The 16256-nt window shown below is 45.6% G+C and overlaps 1 protein-coding gene and 1 pseudogene across 3 annotated transcripts in view; both read right to left on the bottom strand.

The window, feature by feature from the left end:
* Positions 1-16256, bottom strand: part of ERI3 (ERI1 exoribonuclease family member 3) — a 305203-nt gene that overhangs the window by 172471 nt on the left and 116476 nt on the right. For all 3 annotated transcript variants that reach the window (XM_087719794.1, XM_087719795.1, XM_087719796.1), the window contains one exon: positions 13095-13167. In XM_087719794.1, the coding sequence (XP_087575920.1) occupies positions 13095-13167 (73 nt within the window). The remainder of the gene's footprint in view (positions 1-13094; positions 13168-16256) is intronic.
* LOC148044622 (uncharacterized) lies at positions 4193-7861 on the bottom strand (annotated as a pseudogene).

Raw genomic sequence — 16256 nt, 5'->3', positions numbered from 1 at the left:
TTTCTGAGTCACCAAGTTATTTTACCAATGTTAGATACAAAACCAGGGCATAAAATCTATAAATGATTAAAGGTCTCCAAAGGAGCCGTTTTCAAAATGCTCCGAACCAAACACAGTAGCAAAGCTTCTCCACTCCTAGACATACTAGACATACTGCTGTTATTTTTCTTCCAATCTCCCTGAGCCAAACAATATCTCGCTGTAAGACTTCTAGCTGCAATTCCATCAGGTTTTTCATGATCTTCATTAGTAATTCTGGAAAATCACCGTATCAGCAGCAGAAAGATACGTCAACCTTTGCTAGCCATTACACTCACTTTACCTCTCCCTTACTACTACTCCCTACCTACCATCCTTATTCCACTTTTGTTCTTCCCACACACCATGATGTTTTTTTTACTCCAGTCTCTCCTCCATTATCTTTCAAAATCTCAGTATCTTTGGGAAAGTGAAAACATTATATTTTACACATCCTTCTTGAAAATTTGTTTTTTAAAATACCCTAGTAATATAGAATTGATAAATCAACCCATTCAATCTAAAACAATATTCACTTCACAGAAATTATAGACAAGATTTAATATAACACAATAAAACTGAAAATTGGGAAAATACTTTGTGATGTCCTTCTCAATCATACACATCTGAACTCAGTCTTCATTGGAATTTTGGCTCTACTTACTCTAAACAGAAATTAAACTTTTCATTTGTGGCCGTCTCTGGACCATAGGCAGGTCAGCAGAGAAAAAGCCTGGTGCTAGAAGAAAAACCAGAGCTTTTCCATGAGAAGGAGATTGTTCAAATTGTAGAGTCAATGAAGTCACTTCAGACTAGAAAATAGAAGAACTTGAAACCAAGTCAAATTCGACTCTTCTTATACTAAGCACAGAAAATATGTGTCACATACCTCTGACCAAGTCAGCATGAATCATTACATCTGATAAGAAAGCAAGTGATTTACAACTGATGTTAACCCCAAATGTTATTTCCCCTACTGTGATCTGTAACTATGACTCTATCCTGAGATTTTGTGCTGTCCCCATTCTAAGATGCAACCACCCCACCCATGTGAATTATAACCCAAGCTCTATACATGAAGCTGTTTTTCTTAGAAAGCATAATATTTCCCTCCATTGAAATGTCAGAATAGATTATATGAAAGCCAGACTTTTAAAACAAAAAATCAATAGCCCAAATGAAAAAGTTGCAAGAAGTACAATATAGCAAAGAGTTTTACCTGACTCATATCAAATATTATCATACAGAAATGTTTTACTTTTCTTCTTGATACATCCATCAATATTGATTAGTTAGATCATTTCTAGACATTCACCAGAACTTTAGTAAACTTCAAGTGGCAATTCTTAATGGTTTCTAGGTGGCACAAAGTCCCCAACATACTTTCATCTTATACATGCAGAATGCCAGCAATAAGCTAGGACATTCACTCTGGCAGCAGGGAAGGAAGAAAATCCTTGTCAAAGTAAGGCACGTGCTGCCAGCTTCTCCCTCATTACATTTGTGCCCTACTCCGAATTGACAAAACAGATTGTGCTAATTTTCCTCCTATAATTGTTCAGACTACTTCTTAGATTTGTTTATGTAACAAAATGAGAAACAGTATTATCAGCAATTTCATCTGGCAAGCTTTTATTTAATGAGAATAGAATTTAAAATGCCAAACTATGCAATTTGTTTATACCATGATTCAAACAAAATGATCATTGGCTTACCTGAATGGTCGTTCTCTAGGCTGCGGGAGAGTTCAAGCATGGGTTAACTTCAGCTTGCTGCCCAAGGATTGAGTTTAGAGGCCAGTTTAAAAAAACGAAGGGATGAGACCCAGAAGGATGCGGTATGTTGATGTATTAGAGGTGGTAACCTAAGTACCAACTGACGACCCCAGGTAAGCCAACATCATTCTCCTAGGCGCTGCTTGGAGAGTCCAAGCATGGGACATACTCAAACTATGTGGTCCCAGGGAGGGAAGAAGGATTGTCCTCGTTAGCAGGAGCCGCGAGGACCCGTTGCAAGACCATCTTCCAAAAGAAGCTTCAGCAGTCGCAATTTGTAATTCGGTATGAATGAAGATAGCGAGGATCAGGTAGCTTCCCTGCAGATCTCCTCAATGGATGCTTACATGGCCCAAGTCGCGGCACTCCTCGTAGAGTGAGCTGTTATGCGAGCTAGAACTGGCTTGGCCTGATGTTCATAAGCCAGCTTAATACAAGCATCCTATGGTTGAAGATGATACCTTTCTGCCCATGGAGCAAGGTTGAAAGGATATGAAGAATGATTCCGACTTGCGGAAGGAAGTTGTCCTTTTCCTATAAATCCAGTGTATGCCAAACAGTGGATGTCTGGGGCACAGGCAGAAATTAGGAAGAATGACTTCCTGCATCCTATTAAATAAGGTATTAATCTTTCTGAGGAAAGATGAGTCCAGCCTAAGAATGACCCTGTTAGGATGTTTCTTTGTTTGTTTATTGGATTTATATGCCCCCCTTCTCCCAAAGGACACAGGGCAGCGTACAACATTAAAAAAACATATTACAAAAGTTAAAAAGGAAATTAAATAAAGTATCCAAAAACAAACCCAATTAATATTAATAATACAATTTTAAAGATTAGATTAAAATTAACAATTAAATTAATCATTTATTTTATTCTGTTTAGGCCAGGCCGGCTTGCTGGAAAAGCCAATTTTTTAGGGTGCATCGGAAGGAACGGAGGTCGGGGATTATACGAAGCTCTAGGGGCAGCTCATTCCAGAGGGAAGGCGCTCGCACAGAGAAGGCTCTCCCCCTGGGAGTCGCTAGCTGACACTGTCTGGCCAACGGCACCCTGAGGAGGCTAACTCTGCACTGGGCGGTGGGAGGCTACTGGTGACAGTAGGTGGTCTCGCAGGTACCCTGGGCCTAAGCCATTGAGCACTTTAAAGGTCATAATTAGTACCTTGAATCGCACCCAGAAAACAACCGGCAACCACTGCAGGTCGCCTAAAAGGGGTGTAACACGGGAGCACCTAGGTACCCCCATGATAACCCGCGTGGCCGCATTCTGGACCAGCTGAAGCTTCTGGGTGCTCTTCAAGGGCAGCTCCATATAGAGAGCATTACAGTAGTCCAGGCGAGAAAGGACGAGGGCATGAGTGACTGTGCACAGAGCATCCCGATCCAGAAAGGGGCGCAACTGACATACCAGGCGAACTTGGTAAAAGGCCCCCCTGGTCACGGATGTCAGATGTTATTTTAAACTAAACTGTGTATCCAGGAGGACTCCCGGATTGGGGGCCCTCTCTGAGGGGGCTAAAATTTCTCCCCCTATCATCAAAGATGGAACAAGATGCACAAATCGGGATGACGGAAACCACAGCCACTCAGTCTTGGAGGGATTGAGCCTGAGCCTGTTCCTCCCCATCCAGATCTGCACAGCCTCCAGGCATCGGGACATCACGTTGAGGGCATCATTTGGGTGGGTTGGGGTAGAGATGAAAAGTTGGGTATCATCAGCATATTGATGATACCGTACCCCAAATCCACGGATGATCTCACCCAGCGGTTTCATATATATGTTGAACAGGAGGGGTGAGAGAACCGACTCCTGGGGCACCCCACAAGTGACGCGCCTCGGGGTCGATCCCTGACCTCCAGTCAACACAAACTGCGACCGATCCGACAGGTAGGAGGAGAACCACCGTAAAACGGTGCCCCCCACTCCCAACCCCCGAGTCGTTGCAGTAGGATACCATGGTCGATGGTATCGAAAGCCACCGAGAGATCTAATAGGACCAGGACAGAGGAGCAGCCCCTGTCCTGGACCTGCCAGAGATCATCAACCAACGTGACCAATGCCGTCTCCGTGCTGTACCCGGGCCTGAAACCCGACTGAAACATATCCAGGTAGGCAGCTTCATCCAGGTACTGGGGAAGCTGACGTGCTACCACACTCTTGACAACCTTCGCTACAAAGCGAAGGTTGGAGACCGGACGATAGTTGGCTAAAGAAGCTGGGTCCAGGGAAGGCTTCTTAAGGAGGGGCCTCACCACCTCCTCCTTCAAGGCAGTGGGAAAGAACCCCTCTTTTTTAAAAAAAAAAAAAAGTGTCCGCCGAAACTAAGCAAGAGGGACACAGGTCCAGCACACAAGTGGCAGCACTGAGTCTCTCCATAATCCTGTTCATGCCCTGAGGGTCACAGGGTCTCCACAAGATTCATCCCCGTCAACTCGCCCGAATCTACCCAGTCAGAGTCCAAGCTTGTCCAGATCTGAGTGATTTTATCCTGCACATACTGAACAAATTCTTCAGCCCTACCCTGCAAGGGGTCTTTCCCAGTTCTTTGGTTAAGTAAGGAACGGGTCATCCTAAACAGGATGGCTGGGCGGTTATCTGCGGACACGATGAGAGCGGAAAAATGTTGCCGTTTCGCCGCTTTTATCGCCACTAAGTAGGATTTAATATGAATTCTTACTAATGTTTGATCAGATTAGGACCGGCTGGCCCTCCAACCACTCCCTAGGCATCCTTTCCGGCGTTTCATCTCCCGGAGCTCCTCGGTGAACCAGAGAGCTACCAGGGATCGACACCGAGTCAGAGGCCGCAAAGGCACAATGTGATCCAAGGCCCCAGTGGCCGCCCTATCCCAGGCTTTCAGTAGGGCTTCGGTCGAGCTGTGAGCAAGCAATTCAGGAAAAGTCCCAAGCTCCATCAGGAACCTTTTAGGGTCCATCAAGCGCCTAGGGCGGAACCATCTAGTTGGTTCCGCCTCCCTGCGGTGAGGGGTAGCAGTATGGAAGTCAAGCCTGATGAGGAAATGATCAGACCATGACAAGGGTTGGATAGAAATATCCCCTAAATCTAGATCATTCATCCACTGCCCAGAGACAAAACTCAGGTCGAGCGTGTGTCGCCTGTTATGGGTGGGGTCTTGAATTAACTGAGTTAGGTCCATAGCTGTCAGGGAAGCCCTGAACTCCTGAGCGGACTCGGATGTCTCGCCAATGGAAGGCAGATTGAAATCCCCCAGGATCATCAGTCTGGGGAAACCAACCGCCAATCCGGCTAACACATCCAGCAGCTCCGGTAGGGCCGATGAAATGTAGCAGGGAGACAGGTACCTAACAAAAAGGCCCTCCTGGACTCCAAGGCCCCATTTCACAAAAAGGGACTCACACCCACCTATCTGAGGCACAGTGACCTCCTGAGGTCTGAGACTTTCCCTAATAACCACTGCCACCACCACCCACCCCTGCCATGGGCTCTCGGCTGGTGAAACACCCAGAAGCCTGGTGGGCATAATTCACTAAGGGGAACACCCCCCTCATGGCCCAACCAGGTCTCCGTAATGCACGTCAGGTCCGCTCTACCCTCTTGTATGAGGTCGTAAATGAGGGGAGCCTTATGTACCACAGACCTAGCGTTAAGCGAGACCAGCCGGTGACCAGGGTCCTGTAATCCCGAGCACCCGGGAATGCGAGAAGGGCGATGAGGGTTGGAATGCACGATCGCTCTTAAACAGCGAACCCGTGTCCCCTGAACATAATTTGGCCCTTGGCCCCCACCATATCTGCCTCTCCCACAAACAGTAGAGATGGTAACCCCCCCCCAATGGAGTAGCTTAATGTCTCCCCTGGAATCCCAACCCTTCCCAGCACTCCCGACCCGCGCCCATTAGTTAGCTCTGGCCTTTGCCCTGGCAGACGGTCCCCCCAAGCCTGTCTGAGCCATCCGAATCAACCCCCCCACCCCCTCCTAAAATTTGGTTTAAAAACCAAACCTAAGAAGTATCTTCTTCGCATGCCACCTCTCGGGATCGCAAGATCCGTCATTAAGGAAATGTCTTGATAGGCAAGAAGGCCATCCTCAGGAAAGGGGGAGTTCCCGAAGGGAGTAAAGTTCTGTTGCAGTATAACATAGAGGAGAGTGTGGCATCAACCAAACGGGATGACATCACGGGGAGATGGAACGAGGAGATGACATGTCCACGGGGGAGGGGGCAGCCAACAGTGTTCAAGGGGGTAGCGGGAAGCTTATGTCCATCATAGCAATGGTCAGTGTTAAGGACAATATGTAGGACTAACGGCCAGATGTCAAAATCGCAGCAGATGGTAAATTACAAGGTGGTGAAGTGGCCAGTGATGGTGGCGGTGAGGACAGTGGCGGCAGCTGCGGCTGCTCCAACAACTTCAACAACTCCAACAGCTAAGCTCTGTCCATGCCAGCCACACTGATATCCGTCGCCAAGGCCGCACACCGTTGACCCAGCCCATAGTGTCACAAGCGGAGGACCAAATGGCCAAATAACACATTACGGTGGCCCAGGCAACGGCAGTGATACTGGAGGGGGCCACAACGAAGGAACCCCCCCACTCCAACCATGCCCACACCAACTACCGAAGTCATCTTCCGCTGGTGTCAATATCCATGCCAGCTGCCTCAGTCACTCCCTGCTGATCCAGTCTATCACGTCCATAAGTAAGTTGGAAAGGGGGTGGAGGGGGGGAGCAACCGAGATAACACCACAGCATGGGGAGCGGCAACTGCAGAGTCCTCAGGCTGGGCATCCCGTCGCCGGTGCTGACCACACCCACGCCGGCTGCAGAGACCCCAGGCCGAGCATCCCGCTGCCGCCATTGACCACACCCACACCGGCAGCCGCCAACACTCTCCATTCTCCTTTCACCGCCAACCGCCCTGTTTCACTCACAACATTCCACCTACAAGGCAGGAAATCGCAGCTCAAGGGTATCCCCAAGGTCCCAGGAAGTTCTCATAGATGGACCTGGAACCAATGATGGGATAGGGTACCCCCTGCAAGCCCCGAGAAGGACAATCATCTCCCCAAAGCTCTCCTCAAACACGACAGGACACCATCTTGGGCATGCGCAGTAAGATTTACCTGGCTGTACAATACAAAAGTCCTCCCTGACCGAAAAAGCTGCCAGCTCCGAAATTCTGCAAGCCGAAGTGATAGTGATAAGAAAGGCAGTCTTAAAGGATAAATGCCGGAGACTAATGGAATGGATCGGTTCGAATGGAGCCAATCAATAAATCCCAAGTTGGGTATCGGTGTATAGGCGGAGGACCGAGATTGGTAGCCCCCTTCAGAAAGCTGTGAACACTGGGATGCCTGCTAAAAGGTTGAGAAGTGTCTCTGGACAAGTTGGTGGCTAAGGCAGCCGTCTGTCACCGAAGAGTGTTGGGTGTGAGAGACCCTTGTCCAACCCCTCCTGGAGAAAATCCAAAATTTGTGGGATTGTCATCATGGTGGCGTCGATGTGGTGAGAATGGCACCAAGATGTAAAGATAGTCCATGCAGCGTCATAGATTTGGACCATGGAAGGTCGCCTGGACGCCTGGATGGTATGGATGACCTCGTCAGAAAATTTGTCCTGCCTCAGGAGGTCCCCCTCAAGTGCCAAACAGCCAACTGGAGCCATTGAGGATCCGGATGAGGGATGGCCCCTTGGCTGAGGGAAATCTGCTCCTGATGTATGCGCCAATGTTTGGTCACCGAAAGACTGACAAGGTCGGCATACCAGAACCTTCTTGGCCAGCAAGGTGTGACCAGTAGAACTTCTGCTCCCTCTGTCAGGATTTTTCTGATCACCTGAGGTATCAGAGGGAGAGGCAGAAAAGCGTAAAAGAGGCCGGGAGGCCAGCAGCAGCGAAGAGCATCTGTTCCTTCTGCACCAGGGCACTGGAACCACGAGAAGAACTGGGGGATGTGCATGTTTTCCGGACTGGCGAAGAGGTCGATCATCAGAAGGCCAAATCTCTCAGATAGCTGGCATAACAGAGATGGGTGAAGTCACCATTCCAAGTTGCTGATGGTAGTTCTGCTTAACCAGTCCGCGATCATGCTGTCCTCTCCCGAGATGTGGTCTGCTTTCAATGACTCGAGGTGACACTCCGCCCATCACCCTAGAGCCTCTGCCTCTAACATGAGGGCCCTCGATCGAGTCCTGCCCTGGTGGTTTATGTGGGCTTTGGTGGCGATGTTGTCTGTTAGTATTAAGACGTGGAGCCCTTCGATGTGCTTGTGGAAATGACGCAGGGCTAGTCTGGTGGCTCTGAGCTCCAGCCAGTTTATGTTGTGAGAGATCTCCGCTCGCTACCACCTGCCCTGTGTCATGTGCATTTGCAGATGGGGGCCCCCGCCATATAAATTGCCATCTGTTGTTATGATGAGACACTCTGGATCCTTGAAGAAGGACCCCCTTCCTCAATGCTGCCAACTGCCACCACCTGAGCGATCGAAGCACCCTTGGGGGCACTCGTACCACCCTCTGGGAATTGCTGGGAATTGCTGGCTTTGCACCTTTGAATTGGAAGAAGGAACCCCTGAAGTTCCTGTGCATACAATCGTTCCCAGGGAACTACTGCAATGCACGAGATCACTTTCCCCAACAATTGGGATAGAGTCACGATGGAAGCCAACTTGGATGCACGGACCCATCGTACAAGGGATGTAATGCTGTTCACCCACTCCTGCGTGAGAAAGACTTTGTGGAGTTGATCACCCTGCTCAGGTGTTGGATTCTGGAGGTTGGCGACAAGTGGATTTTCTCCAGGCTGAACGAGAATCCGTGCCTTTGGAGCGTGCAAATGGTGGTGTTGAGGTCTCGATGTGCTTGCGCCATGGACAACGCCTATATCAGGATGTTGTCCAGGTAGCACTGGAGCCTCACTGGATGAGAGTAGAAATCCGCTGCAACTGCGGCGAGAAGCTTGGTAAAAGTCCCGTTGACAGGCAGAAGAGTAGAGCTTTGTACTGATAATGTTTGTCTGCAAACTAGAACCTCAGGAACTTGTGATGCGCTGGGTGAATGGGAACATGCAAGTACGCCTCCTTCAGGTCAATTGACATCAAGAAGTCGTCTTTCCTGATGCTACCCAATATGGTCTGAAGTCACTGCATTTTGAAGCGCTTGTATGCAAGATGGATGTTAAGTTTCTTGAGGTGCTGTATAGCTCTCCACCCTCCCAAGGACTTTGGGACCAGGAAGAGGATGAAGTAGAATCTCCTTTGCTCTTGGCCCACAGGAACCTGCTCAATGGCCGCTATGTCCAGTAAATGTCAGATCTCTGACCGCATCAGTTGACTTTTGTGGTCGGATTTCGGGATTGGGCACTGGACAAATGTCTGCGGAGGAATAGAGAGGAAGTCTAGGGTGAGGCCGTGACGGACGGTATTCAGGACCCATGCGTCCGTCGTCGTCGCCTCCCACTGGGCAGCGTATAGTTGGAGACGCCAGCCTATGGGAAGGGACTGATGATGGTCACTTATTTCTATGAAAGGGGCAGTTGGAAAACCCCCTCGAAAGGGCCTGCTGTTGTCTGCCCTTGACCCGAAACAATGCCCTATCGTGGGAGTGATCCTGCATCTGGGGATAAGACCGGTTAAATCCCACAGAGTTGGCTGGAGGATCTACATTCTGAAAGGGCTGCCTATGAAAATAAGAGTGGCCCTTGCAATCCGACTTCCTGGTAACAGATGGTAAGAGCTTGCATTTATCCTTGGATTCTATTAAGACTGAATCCAAGGCCTCCCCCAAAAGCTTTCCCCTTTGAAGGGAGCGGAAGGAAGCTTCTACTTCGACTTCATGTCCACCTGCCAGTGGCGGAGCCAAAGCAGATGGCGCGAGGTCACATTGGAAGCTAGAGCTCTTGAAGAAAATTTGGTGGCATTGAGTGAAGCATCTGCCGAGTATTCGACTGCTGCAATAATTTTGTTGACATCCTGTTGCAACCTAATGTTGCCAGCTGGCAGTTTGGATTGCAATTTACGCAGGCAGAAGAGGGATGCTCTATTGAAAAAGGAAGAGGAGGAGGTAGCTCTCATGGCCCACGCAGTTGACCCAAGCTGTGCCCACTGATGCTAAATAACATCAAGGAAAAGCTGAGGGGCTGGTACCAATTCCTGGGGTGGGGTGGTTTCTTTGAAAATGCTGGCACTTGGATCCTGAGATCCAGTGGCCTCCTTATTGCTTTGCTCTGGGGTGCCCATCTGGGTGGATGCTCTGGCCTTGGTGAGGATAGCCTTTAACATCGAGGATTTGAATAACTCTGAGAAAGCAAGCTTGTCAGGGACTGGATTTTTGTCCTCCCGATAAATCTGGGGCCTCCTGTCTACCCTCCTCCACTTTAGACTCCTTGCTAACAGCAGAAGAGACAGAAGATGAGGACCTGCCTGCCTGGTTCTTGGAACGTGTGCCCTAGATCTAGATCGGCCCTGGCGAGGCAGTAACCCAGCTGCTTTATACCCTTAGCAATACCCTGAGATCTCACGCTTGCGATGACCTACTTCATTTCATTGGAAAGATTATGGCCCTGGTCCTCAGCTGGGCAACGGCCCCTGGTTCGAAGATTAGGGGACGGAAAGTCCCTCCTCCTCAATGAGGGACAGGCGTAATGCACTGAATCTTCAACCAGGGACGGGCTGAGGGATCTAGGGTACACCCTGGATGGGTTGGGCGATAGATCAAGATCCCCTTCCTCCACCAGGGATGGTGAAATGTCTCGATGAACACCCAGCAGAAGCCTCCGCAGGCAGAAAAGGAGGCCTGGCAAGCCTTTGGGCTTTTTGGAATTGTTTCTCCAGGGCCCTCTGGCGTCTCTCTGCTATCTTTTCAGCGGCCTTAGACACCTTCTTAGGTTTGGGCTGTTTTCCCTTTGGTGGATGCCTAGCACCCTCACTCTTCCCAGCAGGCCCGGGCCTGCTATGCTTACTGGTGAAAAGACCTGCTTGTTCAATATCCTCGGCTGTGCTGGTGGATGCCATTGCTAGAGGATCAGGGCAGAATAAATTTCTTCGCCTCTGCAGGACTGTTGTGCAATGTAAATTGCAACCAGTCAAATGAGTCCAAGATGGTTATGTCTCTGCCCTGGAGTGATTTAAGGGCTCAAGCAGAAACAAAATGGCATCTAGCGGAAATGTCCAGAGCGCCTGCAGATCAGCACCCAAATTAAAGCAGGGTATGGCCAAGACAGATAGCCAAACACTCTGCAGCCACTCAGAATGTTCTTCTTGGGGAGGGGGAGACCTGTCTGGAAGCCTGAAGCAAGGTCTGCAGAGTTAACACCCCTCCCAGCGGCGATCTGCTCTTGGAGGCAGGCAGCGGTGATGCAAACAGCCAGAAGAAATTTGTGCCAAATTCAAAAGGTCCAAAATGGCCACCATGCGGCTCAGAATGACACTGGGGACTGTCGGCAATCTGGAGAGCTCTTAGGAGTCTCCAGAACAAGAATTAAGCCCTCCAACAGTGTTTGGGGCACTCCTAGGCTACCTACCTGCCCCCAGGCTCATCAGCAGCGGCTGAACGAGCCCCCCGCGGTGTGCCTCAACCGTGATGATTGCAGAAGGCAGCTTTGCTCCGAGTAGCCTCAAGCTGAGGGGAAAAAAAATTTCAAACTGCAAGAGAACCTAAACTATCAGACTAACAACAAAAATAACAAAGGCTACCCTATACTAGACTGTTTGGAGACTCCAACCTGTTGCTCAAGGACTGGAACTCCCCAACTGCGTCCTTTTAGGGCAACTGAGTTTTTTAAACTGGCCTCTAAAAGGACCAGGAGGTGTGGCTACACAAACTTTAAACTCAGTCCATGGGCAGCAAGCTGAAATTAACCCATGCTTGGACTCTCCAAGCAGTGCCTAGGAGAATAATGTTAAGAGCTGCAATTCTATGTGCTGCACAGTTTTTTTATTCCACTGTCAATTTCTACTCCTGAAGTACATAATATAAAGAGTTGGGTTCAGTCAGGGTGGAGCTACATATTAATCTATATAGACTTGTGAGAAACGTTTTAGAAAAATGTATTGTTAGGTCCAATAATATGTTTAAGCTCATAAAAGCAAAAAAAGAAACTTAAACGGAGGCTTGAGAAAGAATCAGTTTTTATTCTATGATTGTAGGTTAGCCATTTCAAACACACACAAGAGGATATGAAGAAAGAGCTACAAATTTCAGAGAAGATGTAACCCCTTATATATTGTTTAGAAACCTTATAAAACCATCAGTTAAATCTCCAATAACTATCAATCAAACTTCCAATTCTGGCATCTTGGATTTGTGTATTCCCTGAACAGGATAGAGCCTCTTAATTAGCATCATTAGAGTTATCTCTTCCTGATCATCTTCTTTGTGTTTACAATTGGCTACTTAGCCCTCTGTTGCAAGGAAGGGAATTCTCACAGAGGAAAGGCATGGGTTTTTTTACAGTTCCATTCCATTCTGTGATACATTCTGTATCCATAGATTGCAGTAAGAGTTCAAATGGCAAGGAATATACGTTTTAACAAACACCAGTTGTTCTGTTGCAGGAAATCTGATGTAGCATATTTGTGTTATAAATCCAAAGGTATATTGCTAGATACATAATGCTATTTACAAGAAATACAAATCCAAAGGTATACGAAAGCATAATATATGTTTTACAGGAAACAACAAGTTCCTACTAATTCTAGTATTCCAGTATATTGTATTCTAGTACATCTTTATTATTATTTCCCTTCAGTAAGATATTTGAGTAACCTAACAATAAAGTGTGAACCAAGAAATGGGTTGGCAGGAGGCATCCCTGCCTCAACAGCTATAACTACATGTAACTACAAAAGAAAAGAGGTTCAGTGGTAGTTTTGTTGAAGTGACTAAAACAAAAAGTCTTCAGCATTTTAAAGACCAAAAATAGCTAGCTAATATTTGGGGCAGAGAGGAGGGAGGGGAGAGTCAGAAATTCTAAGGAAGAAAGATTTAGATATGCCCCAATTGACCCAGCCTATCCTAGAGAAATGCTAAGTTATTATGCATAGAGATGCTATTTCAGGATGCCCACAATGAGATTTTCCAGCTGCAGACCATATTCTATCAAGTACAGTAAGACTCTATTAGGAAAAATACAATAGGAACTTTGCTTCACCCAGGTTCTGAGAAAATAACTCCTCATTTCAATGCAAAACAGCAGCGCTTATTAAATACCTCCTTGAAGGAAAAGAAGGAGAATACTATAGAAGGAAGGGGAAATGATGGAAATGAAGAGACAACAAAGACTGAGATGGGGGAGGGCAAAAGACATATCAGCAATGAAAGTACCTTTTTGAGATTAATCCACTGTTTGAAGTAATCAGCAACTGGAAGCCCTAAGTACTGGCATTGTCCAGGTAACCTGTAAGAAAAAGAGCAGGTGGTTTCAAGAAGAACAATCAAAGTACCCAAGGAGAAAGGAGAGATAATGGAATGTACCATCTGTATTTTAGCTAAAACCTCAGTCTTCTTAGGAGTACGTGTCTCTCTAGTTGAGACGTCCCCAACCTTTTCTGAAAGCTAGGCACATCTGACGTTCTGAAAACAAATTATTATTAAGCAAAGAAATACGGTTGCCTCGAGGTGTTTGCCTATAATTGGCTACCATTATGGGTGGGCAATCTCTCTAGTCCTTCAGATATTTGTTGTGAACTTACTATTGTATTTAAAATTAAACATTAATTGTTCTATAAAAGGTAGAATAGAACAATGGGGAAAAAAGAAAACTATTTGGTAAATAGTTGCACAGAATTTAGGTGCACAGAAATATTTCTGTGATGATCAATCCTCTTTAATGGCACAATTTCTCCCCCAACCCCATTCCTTCATTGGAAAACAAATACAACTGCTGTTCAAAAATACAAAATAATTAAAATGTAGTTATAATGCAAATTACAGAAATATAAATAATATTTTAGAAAAACCATAAAAGGAAAAAACTGGGTTAAATCAGATGGAACCAACAGATCATAGATTTCTCCCCCTCCCCTCAAAAATCTTCTTTGTGTTAGCCCCAATATATATTAACATGGTTATAAACTAGTGGGTCATTTACCAGCAGTGCCAACTCCAAATAAATCCTCATATTTGTCTCAATTTTTAGGAACTAAAAGATAAACAAATTGAAAACAATTACAAGTATTTTGGGAGTACTTACAAAATATATTTGTTTTCTTATTTGTCTTTAAAGAGTAATATATGTAACATATATGTGTCATTTCATGTGCCAGAATTCACCATTTAAAATGATACACAGCCCCACAGATATTATGACAACTCTCTATATTTGTTTTATGGCTTGCAACAGATACTTTCTTGTGTCATACAATCTCTTTATTGACTAATAGATGTACTCAATGAAATGAGTTGTAAAATGACTTTTCCCACAGTTATCACTCAAAATATTTTGCATTAGTCTGAACAGAGTATTTAAAGTTAATGGAGGTAAATACACAAAGCCACAATGCTAAGTAGCAGGTTTTTGAGGGCGAAGGAGAAGCCATTCAACCCAGTAATGCTGGGGGGCTGAGGAAAAGATTCATCTTGAATTATCCTTTGTTTCTTTAAAGTTTAAATACCCTCCTCAGACTTAACACCTCTTAGAATTAAGATCATCAGAAAAGAGTTTGCCAGAACAAGCATATGTAGGCAAGGCACAAACATTTAGCATTCTACAATATGAAACACAGTTCTCCTATTTCTGTCTTTAAAAGCAAACAAAAGGGGACAAGAACTGAACTTTGGGATCCAGGTCAATATACCTGCTACATAACCCATAACACACATTCACATATACAGATTTCCGCTGCTGGTGGAGAAAAGAATGGACATTGCGGCCATTAGTTTAGAATGTAAATTCATTTATACTCAATCAACTTGATTGATATGGGGTAGTTAACAGGTCGTATTGCTTATTAATGCTTTGCTAAAGATTTTTAGATATGCTTTGAATGCTGGATTGGGTATGAATTAGGTGGCTATAGGAAAGACCAAAAATTAATTAAATAAGTGATTAATAGATTCATTTACACATGGTAATTACTTCAATCCAAGCAATTGGATATGCAAATCAAGCATGCTCTTTACACCCGGCACTTTGATGTAAACTGTGCTCCTTAAACTGATTTTTTTTCCAGAAAAAAAGGAGGGAGAACAGATTGGACAAGGCAGAGTCAGTGAAGAGACAGTACTTTACCCAAAAAGGTAATATATCCTTCCTTTACGTATCTTATCTACAGTCTTAAACTGTGTTGATGTACAATTCAAATCATCCACAGACAACATACCAAAAGACTGCAATGAAGCAGGATTGGTTCAGCATATCTGGAGGATATCAGGTTGGGAAAAGACATCAAATGGCCTGGTTAGCATAAGCAAAATAAAACAGTAATTTTCCTGTTAAATGTCCATTACCTCCGCTCTACAGTTAAGCAAGTACTAACATTTAGTTACTTGAAGAAGTGTGTGGTGGCTCAGTGGCTAAGATGCTGAGCTTGTCTATCAGAAAGATTGTCAATTTGAATCCCTAGCACCGCATAACGGAGAGAGCTTCTGTTACTTGTCCCAGCTTGTCCCAGAGTCCCTAGGGAGTGGGCGGCATACAAATCTTATTAAAGTTGCAAAGTTGCAAAGCTTCTGCCAATCTAGCAGTTTGAAAGCATGTAAAAATGCAAGTAGCAAAATAGGAGCCACCTTTGGGAAGAAGATAACAGCATCCCATACGCCTTTGGCATTTAGCCATGCCACCCACATAACTACGGAGATGTCTTCAGACAGCGCTGGCTCTTTGGCTTTGAAATGGAAATGAGCATCGCCCCCTAGAGTTGGGAATGTCTAGCACATATGTGCAAGGGTAACCTTTACCTTTTTAACATTTAGTTTCACTGAATTAAGAATTATGTGTTTCTGAGTGACATAAGTGGATATGTTTCTTTCCTTAATACAGAGATGAGGAACATGCACACCTCCAGTCCGTGTATAAAGTCCTTGGGCTTTTCCTGATCAAAACTGTCAAAAAGTAGTGATAATATTTTCTGTCATTTGAATCAGGAAACACTTCAAATCCACATTATAAGCCCACCTGTAACCTTAACAGAACTAAAACCTCCACCCAGAAAAACAAAAGCAAAATAATTGGCCTACCAATTTACATCATCACCTCACTTATTGAATAAAGCTTAAGGCTGAGAAATGAAAAGGAACACAGTTTTCCATACACTGAGTCAAACTTCTTATTTTCTGAGACAAAATGTGTAGATGGCCACCAACATAGATGACTTTAAGAGACAGTTAAGCAAATCCATGGAGAATAATACTACAGACAGCTTATTAGATACTACTTATATATGTCCCAAAGGTGCTTTTTCAAGAGGCAACTGGACTTTCTGATTTTTCTTTAAAGATGTTTTGCTTCTCATCCAAGAAGCTTCTTCAGCTCTGAGAAGTGAAATA

The sequence above is a fragment of the Thamnophis sirtalis genome, unplaced genomic scaffold (genome assembly GCF_051295495.1).
Source record: "Thamnophis sirtalis isolate CommonGarterSnake01/CBP01778 unplaced genomic scaffold, rThaSir2_p1.2 scaffold_7, whole genome shotgun sequence".
Taxonomy (NCBI): Eukaryota; Metazoa; Chordata; class Lepidosauria; order Squamata; family Natricidae; genus Thamnophis; species Thamnophis sirtalis.
This window is presented reverse-complemented; position numbering and strand designations above follow the sequence as displayed.